We start from the raw sequence: 21,616 nt of genomic DNA, 5'->3' as shown, positions 1-21,616 counted from the left end.
ATTGTAGTTTGTAGAAGACACTGACCCTATATAATTCAGCAGACTCTATCCCTAAAATGCCTACAACTCGCCCTGCCTAAACACTCCGACCTGTCCCTCAATTCTATCCGGACACAAATGTTTTTTTCCTGCCTATCTTTCCCTAATCAGCAGCCAGCACGTTGATGTGTGCTCTGTCCCTGAATCTAAGCAGCATAATGACGCCGCTGCGGCTGCCTCGAACTTATAAAGACTTGGTCACATGCTTCAGACGGCCAATCACAGCTACTGAGACATTTGCAGGCATGGCTGGGATGGCTTAAGGCACACCAGTTAAACGATTGTTGATTGGCTGTTGAAAGCCCGCCATGAAAAGAGCGCCAAAGCATGCAAAACCCGGAAATAAAACGACCGAACACGGATTTTTACCCGAACATACAGTAAAGTGTCCGTGTCCGTGTTCGGGTACAAAAAATCCAATTATTCGGTACGAACACGAATAATACAGTCCGTGTTCGCTCAACACTATAAATAACCCTTTTTGTAATCAGGCAAGGCTAAACATGGGCTTGTCATAATGGCTTGTTTCAATGTTTCTATTGCTTGCTTTTGTTCCTCTGTTAATTCAAAATGTGTATTTTAATAGATGTCAGTGTATATAAAGGCTGGGCAATCTGTGACATGTTTGGAATCCAGGTTCTACGGTAATCCACAAGGCCCAAAAATGCCCTGAGTGCCTTCAGATTTTTTGGGAGAGGATATGCTTGCATCACAGCCTTTCTTTCTGATGTGAGATGCTTTCCCCCCCCCAAAGTTACAATGTCCCGGGAAAACCACCTTCTCCTGGCACTATTGTAGCTTCTTTTTTGAAATCTTACATCCCTGCTCTAACAGAAATTGTAAGAGACTTAGAGATGCCTTTTCAAATTTCTCATAAGTGTCCGCACATAAACAGAGATCATCTACATATTGTAGCCCCTGGTGGTATCTGCCACTGATCTAACACCCGTTTGAGCACCTAGTTAAACACACTAGGTGATATGGACAGGCCCTGGGGAAGTCTTTTACATGTATAGCTTTGATTTTCAAACTGGAAGGCAAAGAGGTATGTACATGATTCTTCTAGTCTCAATGAGAAATATGCTTTTGCAATGTCTGATACTGTGACACAAGTTGCCTCCCTCATAATATTAGAAAGCATTGTATTTGGATTAGGGACGAGAGAGACGCTTTGTTTTCTTACCTTATTTATTGCTCTCAAATCTTGCACCATTCTCTACTTACCAGGGACATTACAGTCTAATGGTTTCTTTTTTACTGGGTAGAGAGGTGTATTGCAAGGAGAATCTACTTTTCCCAACACCTCTTTTTCCAAATACAATTTAATCTGTTCTCTGATACCGTCTTTTTACTGCTGGGATAAGGGATACTGGGGTAATTTCAGCAGAGGGACCCCTGGTTTCATTTCCACACTGACTGGAGCTACATTCGAAATACCCACGTCCTCTCTAGAGCAGTGGTTCTCAATTCCGGTCCTCGGGACCCACTAACAGGCCAGATTTTAAGTATTACCTTGGGGGATGCAGACTAGAATACTGCAATCACTGAGCAGCAAATGAGATCACCTGTGATGTAATTTAGTTATCTTGCAAACCTGGCCTGTTGGTGGGTCCCGAGGACCGGAGTTGAGAACCACTGCTCTAGAGGTAGAACAGAGTGTTTCTGGCAAATCTGCAAGAACAGGTGGGTGTGATATCATGAGCCCCCTGAATAGGTACAGGGTGGTCTGCGATTTGTGTCAATCTGTGCCATTTCTTTAAATACCTAATCACCCACTTGCCATAACGTGCTTTTAATCTCTGGCAAAGGTGGTCCCTTAATTTTTGCACCTCCTCCCCACTGATTTCCCATTTTTGGAAAACCCCTGGATACTTTATTTTTCCCTTTTCTCCCAGAATCAAGTAGGCAAAAGCTTCCCCTTATTTATTACAAACCTTCCCTCTAGAAGGTGTCTCCTTCCTGCCCCCTGGACAGGACACTCAATTCTCTTGCACCTTATTCACAACCCACTTGAAAAAGGCATGCTTCCACCCCCGGAAAGTGGAACTAGATTACCTGGATATTACCTGCTTACCTAATTGGTGGCTACATTTACCAGAAATCTCAATCCTCCCCTGCTGCTGCCTCTTCCTTGGGAAGTCTTATGCATTCACAGTTATCCCTTCTAGTGTACTGTGATTATCACACAGAATAAGGAGGTAGCCCCCTTTACTACTGAGGCACCTGCACTCTAAATTCCTCAACTTCACACAGATTCACACTTCACACTTATATGAGAAATTTGAGATCACAGATAACAAACCCTCTCTGCCTATCCCACCAAATTTTTAACACCACAATTAAAACAAATAAAATGCAATACCATATAAAGACAGTGTCAATTATTACTCCCAATCTATCACATGTATCGTGGATTATTAATGGGTCACAACTCTGGGTCACATTGGCTGGATTCATGGACAATGTTCCTCAATGCTACATATTCCCCACAATCTGGCTCAATGACCCCTTGAGGATCAGATACCCAGAATAGTGTCAACTTTCGTTTAAATACAACTATTTTCAAAAGAATCCAGGCAATAGCCCCCAACACAACCACAAATATTTCAATAATAAACAAAGGCGTATGGCATTTACTTAGTCATTCAAAAAATTTTCAGGTTATACATTTCACTACTCACTTTCCATGTCAATAGGACATATACATCACGACCTTTGCATCATATAAATTTCAAAACTTTTATATAAATTTTAGCACATCCAAAAGTCTTAGTCATGCTGTTATAGCAAATTACTTCTACTATCTAGGCAAGCAGCCAGCATTCTTCATGTCAGCACGTTACAGATATCTGACCCCCACCTGGTTCTGGGCTAGGTCCGCCCAACAAGGAAATGCTTAGCGCTGTTAGGTTGTCAACACAGAGGAAACAGAATGAATGAAAGTTTACAGAAAGTTTTTTAGATAGAAACAGACCAGCTCGGACTTAAGATAGTATCCCGGCTGGCATTGATCAGTCTCAGTGTCTCATCACACCGTATCATTCCAGACGCTCCCGAGGGGACATGTCCACTTAACTGAATTGGTAGTCAGTGTCTAGGGCAGTGTTAACATGCACTTTTCCCCTGTCCATAGATGCCTGTGTCAGCGGCTTTGAACTGCTCATGCCCAGTTCCAGAATCAGACGATTAGAGAACTGTGGGGCTTGGCCTTAGGTTTGGCAGCGGGGTATGGCTTATACACTGCCTGCCGAAGGAGTAGAGACCAAGCTCAGTAGTACAATAATTGTCTAAATTCAGGCCGGCACATGCCATGTTCCGAGTCGCTATCTAGGACATTTTTTTTATGTATTTTACCGCCAGCCTGGCCGCTTGCGAGTTGCAGGTGGTCCAATGTACTCAATCTCTCCACTTGCTTGTCTCTCTGAAAGCCAAAGCCCGTAATAAAACTGGGAGCAGGAGGTAGCTGGTGAGTACCTGGATTTTTTGGCTATATAGCCACTAACATTACTGACCGCACAAATTCCACTTTCTCTTTTTGAGTACTGAAGGAGGATTTAAGGGGGTACTCTGGAGCAGCGTTTTTCAACCAGGGTGCCGTGGCACCCTGGTGTGCCTCCTGAGTTCTTCAGGGGTGCCTTGGCAAAATGGCTAAAAATGGCAACAAATTGCCACAGGTTTTTACTTTGTAGAATTACAACTCTGGTCACTGTGCTGGTCAAGCCACTGGCACCCTGACAACCCTGGGCACTGTGAGGGTAAAGCCACTGGCACCATGACAACCAGTGACATCACTGGTTGATAAGGAGAATGACGGGTGCTTTCACAGCATTCTTATTTACTCCTCTCCATCCCTTCTCCATCAGCACTGGGGTCACATTAGCAAATAACAGAAGAGGGAGAAGAGAAACCCTAGAATACTAGTCCATACTAGTCCATACAGTTTGCAATTAATCCTTTCTAATGTTGGATGGCCCATGTGTATAGATGCTGCTGAGTTATGTAAAACTATTCGTTTAGGTTTTTTTTTTTACATTTTACAATAGGGTGCCTCGAGATTGTGCAGAGTTGTTAAGGGTGCCACAACTCGAAAAAGGTTGAGAAACTAAGCTCTGGAGGATGTAAAAGGGTACTAAAATAATACCTCCTCCCCTTACATTCCCCATAGTGCCCCCCTTACTTCCTTCTCCAGAGCACCCCCTTTCATCCTCCTCCCGAGTCCTTCCTTACCTGATCCAGAGTGCTCCCTTAGTACTACTGCACTAAGGGGGCACTCTGGAGCATGTAGGGGGGCACTCTGGAGGATGTAAGGTGCACTCTGGAGGTGCCAAGGGGGCACTAGGAGGGCTCTCTGGAGGATGTAAGTGAGCACTCTGGAGGCACTAAGGTGGGACTCTGAAAGAGAATGTAAGGGGGCACCCTGGAAGGGGATGTAAGAGGGCACTCTAAATCTACTATTATAGTACCTTCAGAGTGCCAATTTATATGCTCCAGTGTGCCCCCTTACATATTGCAGAGTACCCCCTTACATCCTCCAAAATGTCCCCCTAGTAATAGTAAGGTCAGTGGTGGAACTACCAGGGTCGCAAAGGTTGCCCTTGTTGTATTCTGCAAAGGTTGCATTTTGCCACTGTAGGGGGACCCCAAGACAGGAGGAAGGGGGGCAAGCTATAGAACATGTGAAAGGGTCCTAATGCAGGACCATAATAAAAAGGCCGTGTATAAGGCCTCAGACTTGCAGGGAAGTACGCCGGGACTGATGAAAAGGGTCCCAGGATGGGGTCAGGGAGGCCCTTCATGGTTTTTTGCATCGGGGCCCTGAAAGTTCTAGATATGCCCCTGACTCAGCGTTTTTGTGATGGAGAAAATAGTGAACCACACATGTATGGGGATAGAGAGCTCGGTGCTGTAAAGATGGGGATAAGCAGCAATGGCTGGGAGTGTCTTAGAAATGTCTTAGCAACAAGGCAGGATGGGATGATGCCATCTCTGGGAGTTTTTTAATCAGGCATCAGAAGGTACAGAAATGGCCTATACTTATAGCAAGGGCATTATCCAACTTTAGTCAAAGCTGCACAATTTGTTTTCATCTAAAGGTGCCAATTATCTGCATAGGTAGTTATTTTGTATATGTGAACTAACCATTTAAAGTGTTACTAAACCCACAACAGTAAAATCAGTCTGTATATGTAGTAAAGCATGCTTGTTATACTCACTGTGGAACCAAAGGGGGTTAATTCTTAACATTGTGTAAAAAGGCTGTTTGATTATGTTTTCTCTGATCCTCCCCTTGTTTTACTTTCCCCAATCTATTTGCTGATAGTACTGAGCCCTAGGAGGCAATCTGCACATATTCAGTTTGGTGTGTATTGCTAGAGAGTTTTTTTTTTTTTTTGCTGGGAGGGTACATATGATCGGCACAGAGCCAATCAGCCCTGTCCAGACAGAGGGTTATGGGGCAGCATCATAGGACACACAGAGGAGAATGAAAACTCCTCCTACAAGTTTTAACCAGTGCTCGACCTGACACTGATAGAAGTCACAAGACTGCTATATACTGCCAGATGAGAAAAAGTAACTAGCAGTCTATATTAACTAAAATAATTGCATTTCCATGTTCTGTGTACTGTGGGAGACCAGATATAGTGAATGCAGGTTCCTGGGTTTATTATCCCTTTAATGGCCTGTGATTTTATTGTCGCAGTTTAGTAAACGTATATACATTTCTGTCTGTAAAATGAATTATAGAACTTGGCTTACTAGTTAATTGTTGTGGTTCAAACCATTTATTTTTCATTACAGGGAGAAGATTTTATTTATAATAAAAGTGATAGAACTCTGCTCATCCAAACATGTAAGTCACTGTATACATTTTAAACAGACTGTTTTTTAGGGAGTGTTGATATGTATTTGTAGTGCTCACCCCCAGAGGGGCCGCTTGAAATAACCCAGGTCTCCCTTACCTGTACAGAGGCTATAAGTTCCAGAGCACACCAACAAACACAGGCTCAGTCTAGGGGTGTCCTGTGTTTTTTTTTTGGAGTACTTGAACAGGAAAGAGGGGACAAGGGCAAAAATCCTTCAGCAGCAGCTATTCGGTATTGCTGGAGGTAAAAGGGACAGCCAATCTATCTGTTCAAAAGCAGTCACAGATCTTGTAGCTATCCTTGGCATCCAACTATCAAGGCATGGGCACACCTGGTGCTCTTGAAAAGGGGTTCTTCTCCAGCCCAGCATCCTAGAGTTGTGTCCTCCAGCAAATGGCTATCAGCCCAGGTTTCCCAAGCCCTCAATCAAGCACATACTGGGGTCCAGCACAGAACTTAAGTTACATAGGCTGCCACACAGGCCAGAGGCCCCAGAACAAGAGAACTCTAAACAGGCCTTCCCAAACATTTATCTTCTCCCCGGCTACCTTCTGGGTGCCACCACCCAGGGATTGGCTGAGGTCAGATAAATATTCATAGCCCAGAGATTGTGGCATCAGCTGAAAAGACTTCTAAAATGGTGAATGGTTAGTAAAAACAAGATGGTTGGTTCTGACAAGTTTGTTTCTGACAAAACCCTTGTGGGACTACAAAAGAAAGAATACCCAACTGAGACTTTCAACCCCCTTAGTCTCCCTCCCTCCCTGTCTGTCTTCCTGTTAGGCACAGAACGAGACAGAACTAAAGAGAACACAGACAGGTGCGAAACCTCAAATGCCAACTGCTCTAAACTAGACATACAGGAAATAGCTCCAGAGAGAAAAATATATTTTGTGTGCTATATCTTAGATAAAGGAAAAATATGTATCTGTGATGTAAGTGCTGATATATTTGTGATGTACCTGCCTATTTCGGGAACTTGGCAAACGAGCGTGAGCTGGGAGAAGTTTGCTTGTGGTTAGATTTTTGTTCCGAAGGCTGGACAATCTTTGCATAGGATAAAGCTGATAGTGTGATACACATTCTAAAGGAAGCAGTGGGATTTGAAAATGTCGCCGTCACAAAGCCCACACTTGAAGTCTTCCTAGTACAGGACACTGCACCTAGTTTCAAGCAGATTCTCTGGACAGTTACTAAACTGACAATTTCTCAAAACATTCAATTGTGGTTCACAACCGCAGAGTGTTATTAGATCTCTGAGATTACATTGAAGTGTAACTTTCAGGGCAGCACGGTGGCTAAGTGGTTAGCACTTCCACCTGGCAGCACTAGGGTTGTTGGTTTGAATCCCAACGACAAGACTACCTGCATAGAGTTTTCATGTTCTCCCTGTGCCTGCATGGGTTTCTACCATACTCCAAAGACATGCCGGTAGGTTAATTGGCTCCTGTCTAAATTAGCCCTAGTATGTATGAATGTGAATTAGGGACCTTCAATTGTAAGCTCCTTGAGGGCAGGGACTATTGTGAATGTACAATCAATATGTAAAGCGTTGTGTAAATTGATGGCATTATTTTAGAACCTGTTGGGCAAATTCCATGTTTGCTGTTGACTTGTTAGAGATGGTAATTACAATAATATCACATCAGTAAAATTGTGTTTCCCAGGTGCTGCCAGTCTGAATATCTTTGAAAATGAGAATGTTCGTCTGGAGTCATTTAAAAAGTGGCCTGAAAATGCTAATGTAGATCCGGCTTCACTTGCCAGATGGGGATTTTTCTATACAGGTAAAGCTGGTTTTTAAATGCCATTTCTTTTTTTTTTTTTTCCTTTGCTAGTTCATGTGTTAGGCCCCATGCTCACTGACCATATAGCCCTGATGCATGGGGCTCTGGTGTTTAGCCACGGCCCATGGGTGGAGTGTACAACTGTGCCATCTGGCCCTGCTGCTGGCAGTCTGTCAAATCCTATGAGGGTTTGACAGCTGCTGTAGCTGGACTGGGCTGGGTGGTGCATCTAGTGGTACTGTACTTCTGTTTAGAGCAGTAAGCAACCATGGACAAATGCCCGTAATGCAGAGTCCCATGCACTGGAGCCAAACACACGCTGTGCATGGAGCCTTAGTCTCACTTATCTTTACTGCGCATAATATTGCATACCTTCTAAAGCAGGGCCTCCTAAACTGTTGAGGAAACGTTGCTAAGGTACTCTTCCTATTATGCTATTTTTGAAAGCCAAACAGCATATATTTCACAGTATATTACCTGCTCTTACAAGAATTTTACTTTCTTTTTTTTGGGGGGGGGGGGGGGGGGAACTAATTTAACTTAAAGTGAACCCAAAGTCAAAACTTTTTTTTTCATTTTGGATTAAGTAGTTGGAGTAGGTAAGGGTTAGAACCCATGTTAGGTTTTATTGATATCTGTCACCAAAGGGAAGGTTCATATTGTTCGTCTGCTCTGGTGATCATTGTCTATCTATGGGACAGAAAGTGAGGTGAAATCCAACATTTTGAGTTGCCACCAGAACACGGATGAAGGGGAAAATCTTTGAATGCGTACGTTTGTTCTGTGACAGCCGTCTAAGAAGGAATTTCCTTTATTTTGGAGAGATTTCCTCTTACTTTACAATTTTAAGATGTTGTATTTGTTTTCTGTCTTATTTTATTTACTTGTATAGCGCGGTCAATTTATGCAGCACTTTACATATGTATGTACATTCACTTCAGTCCCTACCCTCAAGCTTACAATCTAAGGTCCCTAACTCACATTCATACATACACATACTGGGGCCAATTTAGACAGGAGCCAATTAACCTACCAGAATATCTTTGGAGTGAGGGAGGAATTCGGAGTAACCGGAGGAAACCCACGCAGGCACAGGGAGAACATGCAAACTCCAGGCAGGTAGTGTCGTGGCTGGAATTTGAACCAGTTGCTGCTAGGCAAAAGAGCTAACCACTACACCACTGTGCCATCCATATATACAGTATATCAGGAGTGGGGACACCTAATTTTCTTAGGGAGATTTCATTGGTGGAGTTCCCAAGAGATCTAAGAAGTTCGCTCACTCTTGGGTTGGCTGATCCTTAGATCATGCTTAATGAATGCTTAATAAAGACTAAGAAGTATTTCTATATAGTTGGTGAATTTAAAGTACCAGCAAAGATTGCCATCCTCTAGCTTAACCACTTCTGGATCGGGAGGTTTTCCCCCTTAATGACCAGGCCATTTTTTTTGCTAAATAAAATTGATGCCTTTTTTTCCCCCCAAATAGAAAATTCTTTTGGTGGTATTTTATCACCTCTGCGATTTTTATTTTTTGTGCTATAAACAAAAAAATGGCAACAATTCAAAAAAAAAAAAAAAAAACCAATATATTTTACTTTTTGCTATAAAACACAGCCAATAAAAAAAAATCTATTTTTTTCATCATTTTAGGCCAATATGTATTCTGTTACATATTTTTGGTAAAAAAAAAAACCCTAATAAGTGTATATTGATTGCTTTGCGGAAAAGTTATCGCCTCTGCAAACCAGAGGATATATTTATGGCATTTTTATTTATTGTATTTTTTTTTACTAGCAATGGCGGTGATCAGCGATTTTTAGCGGGACTACGACATTGCAGCGGATAGATCGGACAACTAACTGACACTTTTGAGGGGACCAGTGACATTACTAGGGTAATCAGTGCTAAAAATATGCATGCTAATGACACTGGCAGGGAAGGCGTTAACACCAAGGGCGATATTTGGGTTAAGTGTGTCCCTAGGGGATGCTTTCTAACTGTGTGGGGGATGGACTCACTGGATGAACACAGAGATCTGTGTTCCTGAATAGCAGGAACACAAAATCCCTGTGTTCATCTCTGACAGAACTGCGGTCTGCCTTGTTTATGTAGCACTGCCCCCTTAGGAGCTGCTGAGTGTGGATTCCCCTGGGTTACCCATAGCAACACTCCGTAAAACTTATCACTTTAAGACTTTGCTCAGACATGAACAGTCCAGGGGATTTGGTTTTTGTGTTTTATTTTAGAACTTGGATGGAAGAAGGGATGAGTGGGATACTCCAACTTGAACTATGCACAACTTCTGAGGACACTAACTGTAATGAGTATGGCAAGGCCGCTGCTTCACCTTTCCACTGAAGTGAAGTAGAAAATAGGTTCCTGACTGGATTTCTCTTCAGGGTCCTGGCACCCCCTTTCTCACTTCCAGTGAATGCTAGCCCCTTGTCTACTGACTCTCCACAAGGGTGGTCCCCTTTCTGGGCAGACCCCTGGCAAGCTTCCCGGTACTCACGGACACTGTTTTTTCCTGGGTTGCTCTGCCTTCAACTCCACTTGTCAGTATCCTGGACCTCCTGGCTCAGCATCACACACTTAGTCCACTAGGCCGACTGCCTTTGACCACCTTCCTTTCTGAAAGGAGGAGAGACAGCTGTCACCCTCCTCCTGGGACCTGGCTTCCCGCCCAAAGACCCCTGTTACATGTGCCCCTGGCTTTTATGACCTATGCCAGAATGCATCACTGTTGTGCCCTCCCATTGGGACAGCCACAAAAGCCTGTGTGTCACTGGCTGGGTTTCCTCCACTGTGCAACAGGCTCCCCTATTGAATACAATGGGGACACTCCCTCAGACCAAGTGAATCACACATGGACACATGTAACAGGCAAAACTACTGATCAGGCACCCCTGATAAGCAGGTAGAGCAAACAATGCTTTTACCTAGCACCTACCTAGGAGGGTGCTACATTTACATAGGCAGACCGCCTTTCCGTCTCTCTCTGGGAAGTGATCGTGGGTGGCCGACAGACATCGCGTGCGCTACTCCATTGGCTATTGTGCAAAATGATGTACAGGTACATCGTTTTGCACAATAGAGCCAACCTGTCGCAGTATATGTACTGCTGGCAGTCGACAAGTAGTTAAGAGCTAAAGTCTTTTTCATTCTGCAGTGGTTGCTTGGGGTTTCTTAAGCAGTGAGCAGTAAAACAAGACATACCGTCTGCAATGTCAAAGAAAAAGATCCAGAAGTCGCATGTCATGAAGCTCATCAACATGATGGAGCCCCATGATTAAGCTCCAAGGGGCGGAGCGAAACACTTTGGTTCATGGCCTGGCTGGAGTCCAGACTGAGGTTGCCATTCATCTCATCCCATGCACATGGGTCTGCTTCATGATGTGCGGCGTTTGGGGCATCTTTTCCTTTGATATTGCTGCAGCATGGAACTAGGACAAGCTCCCTGTCCATGCCTGCACTCACAACTGTCTAGTTGGACTTTATCTCTTTACCTGAGCGGCACCTAAATTTAGTCTTTTTGGGTCACAAGGCATACCTTCTACTTACCACCATATTCATCTGTCTGTAACGCTCCTGCGTTTTTGTAGTAGGCTGGATATGCAGCTGCAAAATCTCCACTCAGTAGTCATGTAGAGATGTGTTGAATAACCAGATCCAACTCTCCAGACTCATCACTGTGGGCCTGTCAGCTTCAACATACAGAAATATACACACTCAATAAGATGTTCCTGGAGTGGTGGAATGTATATGACAGTATGAAGGTGTTGTGCTGAAGGGACAGGTGTGAACAGTGATAGAGATGGTAAGTACTTGATAGGTTTGTTCAGGAGAGTACTAGATGGTATTAGGTAGAGTGCAGATAGGTTAGTAATCGAGTATGGTGACAGGTGGTAAGGACAGCAGATGACAATTACAGGATAGACTAACCCAGTGCAAGGATAGATGGTAGTAGACTTAAGAACAAGCAATCTATGTAACAGTGCAGATGATAGATGGTAGTAGACTCAAGAGCTAGCAATCTATTTAACAGTGCAGATAGTAGATGGTAGTAGGCTCAAGAGCTAGCAATCTATGCAACAGTGCAGATGATAGATAGTGTAAGTAGGTTATGGAGGATTCCCCTGTGGGGTACTTATCACTAGTAAATGTTAGTAGTAGAGGGGTCCAGTAGAGAGGGGAAGATCCGGTAGCGAGATACAGGGATCAGTAGCGAGGTTCCAGTCTGCTCCAGGTAGAAGCAACCAGCTGGAGGTTCCGACAGCAAGACAGGCTTGAAAGCATGTGGATACACAAGGCAGGTTGAACGAACGATGTGAGTGAGAACGCCGGCGGTTGAAATAGCCGCTCTGCGCCGCTCAGCGATGACATCATCTGTCTTAAAGGTGTATGCGTACCACCTAGTAAGAAAGGTGGGACGCATATTTGGAAGGAAATAGATTATTAAGGGTACCAGAGGTACCAGAATCTTACACTCTCCCACTAACCACCAATGTAAGGAGGCACATATCTTACTGACCACTATTGTAAAGGGGTTTTTTTTCTATGATTTCCAATGTAGAAGCACACTTTTATACTAATCATCGATGAAATGGGCCATTTTCCCACTGACCACTGCTGTAAAGGGACACCACAACTTTCACTGTCTGAATTCCCTTTGTGGATATTATTAATATTTGTTCAATTTAATGATTAATTCGGAACGTTTTTGTGTAGTAGAGGGGGTGCTAAAAATAGTACAATTTGGGTGTCAAAGGAACACTTTGGAAACACATCAGATCTCAATGGGGAAAAATATCATGCTGCACTGGATATCTATACTGTTATGGACTGGGTAATGTGTTGGGAATGAAAGGATGCCACATCTTTTGACAGAAATGAAAATTATCAATCTACAGAGGGCTGAATTCAAAGACACACCGAAAATCAATGTGAAAAAATGATGCAGCAGGCTAGTCCATTTAGTTGAAATTTCATTGCAGCAACTCAAAATGGTACTCAGTAGTTTGTATGGCCCTCACGTGCTTGTATTGACAATGTTGGAGCATGCTTCTAATGAAACGACGGATGGTGTCCTGGGGTATTTCCTCCCAGATCTGGACCAAGGCATCACTGAGCTCCTGAACAGTCTGAGATGCAACCTGGCGTCGTCGGATGGACCGAAACATAATGTCCCAGAGGTGTTCTATTGGATTTAGTTCAGGGGAGCCTGCTATACTCAATTGTACATTTCTTTTGATACGATTTTTTATAAGTTACAGCATTGGAGCCAGTATCAAACACTTTTGATCATTTCCTTTCTTTGGAGGTCTTAGTTATGCTCCTGGTCTGTACCCTGAGTCCTTGTACCACAGCTCCCATAGCAGACTTCATGAACGACCTTTCTTGCTGCAGGTTTACCACTTCACATACAGTTTCCATGTAAGTACCTCTGGGGGAGGGATAGGAGGGATACCCCCCCCCCCGGTTACTACCTCTCTCTAGTGTTTGGGTATATAATGTTATACTATTTTAATATGTTTCATTGCAAATTTATGATTTATCTGCCCCTGAAGAAGTGAAATTATTCACGAAGCGCGTAGAGCTTAAGGGATGCATCTTATTTTTAATATGTTGTACCATTCTACTGTGATTGTACGTTGTTTTTTTTGCTACATGACATGTACGTGGATACTGTGTATGTATATATCATTGGAATATGCGATGTACTTGTTACTACTGATTAAATACATGTTTTTTTCAAACATTGACTATTTTTTGGATGCCGTATATGTCTCGCATAAAGTCCCAAACAAACCCTCTTTCTGCTATAACTATAGGCAGCACAGTGAGGAAGTCACTGCTACTTTTACAAGGTAATAACTGAGTTTGCAAAGGCATTCAGTGCACACAGAGTGAATTTATATCCTTTGTGGCTATCGAGCAATATATTTAAATCAAAGTATTTATGCTTGGCGAAGGGAAAATACAATTTAAAAAAATGTAATATTCAATTTAGGTAAACCTTCTTATACAAAAAAAATTATAAATCCAAGTGAGCTTTCTGTATTATTTTAGGAAAAGGAGATGCAGTGAGGTGCTACACATGTGGTATCTGCATACATTCATTTCAAGCTGGGGAAGACCCAATGACTGAACATGTAAAACACAGCTCTGAGTAAGTACAGTATATAGTGTATTTAAACCTTCTGAATCATTCATTAAGAAATACCTAGCGGCAAATTGTCTGTATGTCATTCCATGTTTTATTTAACCACCTTACCACCGGAGGATTTTGCTGTCTTACGTCTGGGCCACTTTTTGCGATTCGACACTGTGAGACTTTAACTGACAATTGCGCGGACGTGCAATGTCGTACCCAAATAAAATTGACGTCCTTTTTTCCCCACAAATAGAGCTTTCTTTTGGTGGTATTTGATCACCTGTGCGATTTTTACTTTTTGCGCTATAAACAAAAAAAGAGCGTAAATTTTGAAAAAATAACAATATTTTTCACATTTTTTTATATGAAAATTCCCCCCCAAAAAATTTAAAAATCTAAATTTTTTTAAATTTTTGGCCAATTTGTTTCCTGCTACCTATGTTTGGTAAAAAAAAATCGCAATAAGCGTATTTTGATTGGTTTGCGCAAAAGTTATTGCGTTTACTAACTAAGGGAAAGATTTATGTCATTTTTGGTGTTTTTTTTTTAAAGAGTAATGGTGGCAATCTGTGATTTTTTTTGCGGGACTGCGACATTGCGGCGGACAGATCGGACCCTTGACTGACATTTTTGACACTTTTGGGGGTACCAGTGACATTACTACAGTAATCAGTGCTATAAATATGCACTGTTACTGTCAAAATGACACTGGCAGTGAAGGGGCTAATTTTATTGGAAAGGGAGGGGTTAATGTATGCCTGGTGCTTACTGACATGTGTGGGGGGAGGGGACTATGTGACACAAGGACAGATCGAGGGTTCAGCTATGCTGAACCCTGCAATCTGACCCTGCCTGTCACTTCGGAGATCCGCCCGTTTGTGTTTACACAAGCGGGCGGATCTCCACACTCGATTCCCCGACGATCGGTCAAGCTGCTCCTCCCCTGGCCCGACTCCCGCTGTGACTGAATACAGCAGGAGCGAGCCTCCGGCGGTGCGTGCGCGCCGCCTAGAAGGGGGAGGGTCTGCCGACGTAGGTCTACGTCGTCAGACCTACAAGAGCCACTTTGCCGCAGTACAGCTCTAGTGAGCAGCGGCAAAGTGGTTAATATCTAGCATTACAACAGCCAGGTTTGTATAAATATTGCTAAAAGTCATCTAAAAACCAAACTTCTATATAGCCTATGTATTGACTATGTATAGCCGCCTAATGCAGTCCCACCGCTTTTGGTGTGACTATACCCTTAATTTTACTGTTTATCTTTTTATTTATTTATATATATTTTTAAGCTGCACATTTTTGAAGAGAATGTTGGAATTAAAATGTGAAAATACTGAAAATACCAGTCATACAGAGAGCCAACAGTTTCAACTACTAGTAGAGCAGGTAAATTATATTATTCTTTATTATTTTAAAATATTATACCATTTGTACATTAACAGTTATATAAAAATAAACATTTTAACACCTACGCATGATGCTTCAATTACATTTCTGATTCCTCATTAACTTTTTTTTTTTTAGATAATCTGTACTTTTTTCAATGTTTTTCCTTTAGTTTTCAATGTTTTTCCTTTAGTTTGTTGTGATTTTATATACAGTTTAATTGATGGCTACCTCAAGTAGACAATATTTTTCAGAAGAAGGGTGAAATCTGTGGATCATACACAACAGCAAAGAATGTTTGTAGAGAGGATGAAGAAGAATTAAACAATATTTAATCCAAAGAACAGAAATGTATTATACTGCAATTTACCAATCATTAGAGATGGTGGCTGCATTAGCTTTATTTTTTCAGGGTAAAAGCATTTTCATCAAGTACACAATACCTATTGATCTTAACAAATATGCAGTGTCCTTTTCACTTCCTGTATGCTGAACTGAAAGCAAATACATTCTGAACTTTCTGTCTTCTGTCAACTACTAATCCCACCTCTGCATAATAGAGATGAATAGAAGAAGACCTATTTGTGGTCCAAATCAGGAGAAAGTTCCCTCAATAGATACAGTTCAGGAGTGCGCCTAGCCACCCTAGGAAGGAAATGTGTTATCATAGGATTACAAAGTGAAAATAAAGGAAAAACATGAAAAAGAAAACTAAAGCAGCCACCACATCTAAGGACTGATATGCTGCAAAATATTTCATTTTTGTTTTTGGGTTAAGACATGCTTTATTGTACACCTAATTCATTTTTTTTAGCAACACACCTAGAGCTTGTCTCCATGAATCAGTAGGATAGCTGAAGTCACTTAAAGTATATCTACACAAAAATAGTTATATTTCCCTCCAGGACTTTTAAGCAGCGAACAATCAAATAAGTACAATAGTATAAAAAGTGATAATAACTTTAATCATACAGAGTTAAAACCAGAACAAAGCTTAAAATATGAGCTCTGATGTATTTTGTCCTCATAGTAATGTAATGATAACCCTAATAGTGGTAGGTGTGTAACCACACTATAAAAATGTATTTCTAAATGATACTCCTGCCAGAAGAAACCCCAACGTGTTTCAATTACAGAGATCACGGTTTTAATCAGGGGGATCTGGGATATCTAATTCAAAAACACATAGCGTTAGAACATTACATTACCTTGTAAGATATATAACATTGTAAATATAATATAAGGCTTCACTGACTGTATATCTTTATGCATAATACAATTTCATGTTAATTTGGGGGTGGTGAATATAAACCAGAGTAATTTAACTGTTTAAACTTTGAGTCAGTGGCGGCTGGTGCTCCATGGGTCGGGGGGGGGGGGTGGGCCGCAGATGGACCACACCATACCCCTCCCCGGACCACACCAGCCCGCACACCATACCACCCCTTCCCACCCGGGTCACAAGCTCATTTACGAAGTGGAGGGTGGGCATGAAGCCACGGTGGTGGCTTTCCCCTCAGTCTCCTGCGTTTCCTCCCTCCTCCTCCTTGGCCAATGACATGGCTTCTCCTTTCGGCCAATCTGGAAATGGGTCTCAGGACCCACTTCCTGATTGGCAAGGAGGAGGATCCTCTCATGCTCTGCACCCCAAGCCCACCCTTTTTTGAAGCCTATTAGAACTTCTAGCTCTAATCACGTGCTTCAAGAAAAAAAAAAAAAACCCAGTGGAATCCATGCGTCCGGCACCCTGCATGTAGATTAGGGGGCCGGACACATGGATAGGGGGGCGACGCCCCTGCACCTCCAATGGACGGGCCGCCACTGCTTTGAGTATTTTCTCCTCGGTTACTCCGACCACAAACTAGGAGCATGCATAAGCCAGCTAGGATCAAAAAATGTATATAAGCAATCAAAAATATAGTTCAGAATACCCCCACTTATATAAGTGCAGTATGGGCCGTATAGAAAATTCCATTAAAGTGTAGTTTCACCCAAAAGTGGAAGCTCCACTTATCTGTTTCCTCCCCCCCCTCCGGTGCCACATTTGGCACCTTTCGGGGGGGGGAGTGGGTACCTGTTTTTGACAGGTACCCGTCCCCATTTCTGTTCGACCTCTCTGGGCCATTCAGGAAGCGCAGCATGCTTTGTGCAGTAGAAAATCGGCTGTAAAGCTGCAAGGCTTCACTGACGGTTTCCCTTACAGGTTATGTAGGCGGCAGCACCCAAGAGCTGTTGGAAACATTGGCTGGGGAGCTGACATCGCTGGATTCCAAGACAGGTAAGTGTCTTAATATTAAAAGTCAGCAGCTACAGTATGTGTAGCTGCTGACTTTTAATTTTTACGGGGGGGGGGGGGGGGGCTGAAGCACCGCTTCAACTCAAGATGCATTCACAAACCAGCCCAGCCTCAAATAAACCCCAATATGAAGGATGGCTATATATAAGTCATAACTCCACCCATTACTAATTGAAGAGTAAGACATATGCCAGGTGTGTGGAACCATCCATTCCCTGCTGCAGCAAGACACATAATGGCCAATGGCGCATAAAATGGCGCCCCTGCGTGGTCTCCTTGGTTTTCTGGGAAGGAACCAACTCCTTCAGCCACTGCCTCTTAAAGTATATCTAATACTGATCATGCCAGAAATCCAGTGAACTTTAAACAGCATTGAACTGAATTATCCAACAATGTTATGCGTGAACAGCTAAAACGAACAGCATTGCTTCTCCATAGATACTTTAACTAAGCTTTGTTATCCTAGGATACGAACTGTGTTACTGGCAGGATTAACAGGCGATATAAAGCAAAAAAAGGCTGAAATTAAAAATAAAGCAGTCCCCAAATTTAAGGACTGGTAAGCTGCAATATATTACTTTTACATGCTTGGGTGTAGATACACTTTAAACCTCCGCTGGCCACCATCACAGAGAGAGCAGAGTCAGGAACTCAGGAGATGAGATCTCACATTGGAATTCACAGACTATGTAAGAAGCTATCAGATTCTACAACTATCTGAAATATAAGTCTTGGATCTCTTGGCCCAGTAAATATCCTCTAATAGCACTTTTCCACTGCAAGTACCGGCTCGGCTCTACTCGGCCATGCTTGGCCCGGTTTGCTTTTCCACTGCTGGTACCGCATGGTACGGTGTTGGAACGGTTCGGTACGGTATGGTTTGCTTTTCCACTAAAGTAGTACTAAAGTTAAGTGGGTGGGATGTGGGTGGGATAACAACGATTCTCTGACCAATCAGTAGCTAGTAGTGACTGCATGCAAAGGATTGTGGGATATGGTACCGGGTATGGTACCTCTTGGAACCACAATCGAGGTGGTACTGTTTTTGAGAGCCGTACCGTTCGGTTCCATGTAGTGGAAAAGCGCCGCCGTACCGTACCGAACCGTTCCTACACCATACCATGCGGTACCAGCAGTGGAAAAGCACAAAAGCGAGCCGAACCGTTCGGTTCCATGCAGTGGAAAAGCGCCATAATTGTCCTGTATTAGACTTTATATGGAAATCTGCACATGAAGCCAAGAATAGTATTAGATCTGGACCTGCCTTATTCATCAACTAATTCCCACATAGATACTAAGAGACCACTCTGCATATCTATGTTACCCAAGACTTTGAAAGAACACCTTCTTACCCCATAAAAGTAGACTAAAATGTTACTCTTCAAGAATGTCTAATCAGTTTTCTCCCTGATTTTACACACTAACATTCTTATATTACATATGCTATACAACACAAGTGCTCAGAACCATTTGTATCACACAGACTGAGCCACGTGACAACTTAATTAAAATGTTTTCATGATTATCTTCCCTATCCAGCCTCATCAGGATGTGGACAGGAAAGAGCTTCACAACATAGAGATCTGTAAGTCTGTATTTTAGTACTAAGCTGTTAACAAACTGTAATGGGTTTGTACATATGTGCCCTATTATATTTATACTTTTTCTATTGCCAGGTTTAAAAACCCCCAATGTACATTGGCCTGACAAAACAAGGGAATTAAGACGGTGTCTGACCGATGTCTATAATAATTCTACCTTCAGTAACATGTTACCATTTCCAGAATTCTCTCATATTTCAGTAGATCTGAGGTCACTCTTTGCTGATATCTCTGTACTGTTGAAGGACACTAGAAATCGCCCATTGAGGCAGCTTACATTACCAGATGTCCTGTCAGAGCTGGGGGATATCACTATGATAGAAGGAGAAGCCGGGAGTGGGAAGACAGCACTGCTCAGGAAGATTGCTATTCTTTGGGCCTCAGGAAAGTGTCCTATTCTCAACAGATTCAACCTTGTGTTTTATATCTCTGTATCCTCCACTCAGAGGCATCAATCCTTGTGTGACATCATCTGCCAGCAACTAAAGGGATCTGCCGCATCTCTTACTGAGGAGTCTCTGGGAGAAATGATACAGCACCTAAAAGAAAAGGTGCTGTTCCTGCTGGATGATTATGGCTTGGTGGGCTCTGCATCTGGAGCCATAGAAGAACTTGTATCAAAGAACCCCTGGAACAGAATGACTCTAGCAGTCACAGTGAGCACCAATTCTTCATGCAAGGTGCGACAATATGCAAAGAACATACTAAGTATTCAGGAATTCCCTCTCTTTAGTTCATCATATATTTTGAAACAGCTCTTCTCCCATGATACAACATTTTTGGAAACCTTTGGCTTTCACTTGCTGCTACCTAAATCTGCTATGCTCCAGGCAGCTTTAACAACTCCTCTATTTGCTTTTGCTCTTTGTGTTTTTTGGGTACAAAACTTTGCTGAAAACAAATCAGAGGACTTTTTCATTTGTACGACTTACGTGATGCACAAAATCTTAAAATACGGCACAGAAAAAGACAAAATAGAAGCTGCGGTGTTGTCATGTGGACAGCTTGCACTTGATGGTATCTTCCAATCACGCTTTGAATTTACTCAAGAGAATCTTGATAAAGCAGGTGTAAAAAGCGAGGATGCTCTTCGGTTTGGCCTAATGAGTAGATTTACATCACAGAGACTTAAGCCCATCTTCAAATTCTTCCATCCCTTATTCCAGGAGTACTTAGCTGGTAGGAAGATGAATGAACTTCTGCAGTCAGAAGATGTTGCAGAAAATAAAAGTGGCTTATCTTATCTGCAGAAAATTCATACTTTCTCAGGTGTCCAGAATCGCTATCATTCTTTCCTAAAAAACTCATGCATGCATTCTCCTAAAACAGCTACATTGATCATCTCTCATCTTTTCAGTTTGATGAGTAATCCAAAAGCATTTGCACATGAAGGGGCTACAAATGTCCATTCTCTTCCAGATTTGGGCATCATGGATTCTCTTCTCAGCGTCATTAAGCCAACGCTTTCCCAGGATTTTGTAGTCAATGTGTTGCTTGAGTTTGCTATTGACATAGCAAATAAGAGTAAATATTTGGATGACTGTGCTCCCATTATTTTGCATTTTATCAAGGAGAAAGACATTGTAAATTGGGGACAACCAGACCTTTGGCTGCTGAAATTCCTGCACAAATACCCTGAAGGACTGATGTTAATGAAGAGTCTGGAGATAAATTTACCTAATGCTATGAATAATGCAATCCCTGCATTTTGGAATTCAGAAGGATTTAAATCTATTTGGACTGTCCCAACAGTTGAGGAAGACTATTCTAATGCATTCCGGCATACTTCAGATGTTCTGACTAAGCCAGAGCTTAAATATATTAACAGTTTAAAGGTTCCCGATCTGTCCAAGCTTGGTTTTGACCCTGATCAACACAAAATTTCTGTGCTAAGAATTAAAGCTTTGGGTGGTGCCATGGAGGATGAAAACATCCTAGGTAACCTCATGGTATTTTGCAGTCTAGCTAATCGCATTGAATTAGACTTAACTAACTGCACAGGAATTCTGAATTTCATCTGGCCTGTAATTGACCTGTACAAGGCTTCCATTATGAAATTAAGTCTACAGGCTATTGAGTTTTCCAGAGAGGAAGAAGAAATAATTACACATCTGACTTCACTGGAAATCCTGCAAATAAATGAAATGCCACCACCAGGTAAACAGCAAAGTACATACTAACATCACTGATATAAAGTAAGTCAACATTATCAACGCCTTTGATGCTAAACGAATGTCAAAATAATATTCATAATATTAATATTAATAATTATGATTTACAATAGCTTGGCCACATCTAACTAAAAGCAGGGTTGTTTTTTTTTTTTTAAAGTCACAATGTGGTCTCGACAGATCGCTAGCACTAGTAAGACAACTGTGTGTGAAACCTTTAACCTTTAGTTTACAAAAACATAACCTCTTCAACAATAAAGTAGAACTATAGGCAAAACTTTTTTTTTTTTTCATTTTGGATAGATCAATGGAGGG

The 21,616-nt window shown here is 42.2% G+C and overlaps 1 protein-coding gene across 2 annotated transcripts in view; it reads left to right on the top strand.

The window, feature by feature from the left end:
- LOC309555178 (baculoviral IAP repeat-containing protein 1e-like) overlaps positions 1-21,616 on the top strand; it is a 108,546-nt gene that overhangs the window by 57,294 nt on the left and 29,636 nt on the right. Inside the window, exons 5-10 of one of the 2 annotated variants that reach the window (XM_082257022.1) lie at positions 5,839-5,890; positions 7,571-7,690; positions 13,763-13,862; positions 15,137-15,233; positions 19,069-19,114; positions 19,332-21,287. In XM_082257022.1, the coding sequence (XP_082113148.1) occupies positions 5,839-5,890; positions 7,571-7,690; positions 13,763-13,862; positions 15,137-15,233; positions 19,069-19,114; positions 19,332-21,287 (2,371 nt within the window). Of the gene's footprint in view, positions 1-5,838; positions 5,891-7,570; positions 7,691-13,762; positions 13,863-15,136; positions 15,234-19,068; positions 19,115-19,205; positions 21,288-21,616 lie in introns of both variants that reach the window. The other variant, XM_082257021.1, reaches the window with a different exon arrangement.

This window comes from Pelophylax lessonae (assembly GCF_965119305.1).
Source record: "Pelophylax lessonae genome assembly, chromosome: 1".
NCBI classification, from domain to species: Eukaryota; Metazoa; Chordata; class Amphibia; order Anura; family Ranidae; genus Pelophylax; species Pelophylax lessonae.
The sequence above is the reverse complement of the archived record's forward strand: the minus strand, read 5'-3'. Positions and strand labels throughout refer to the sequence as shown.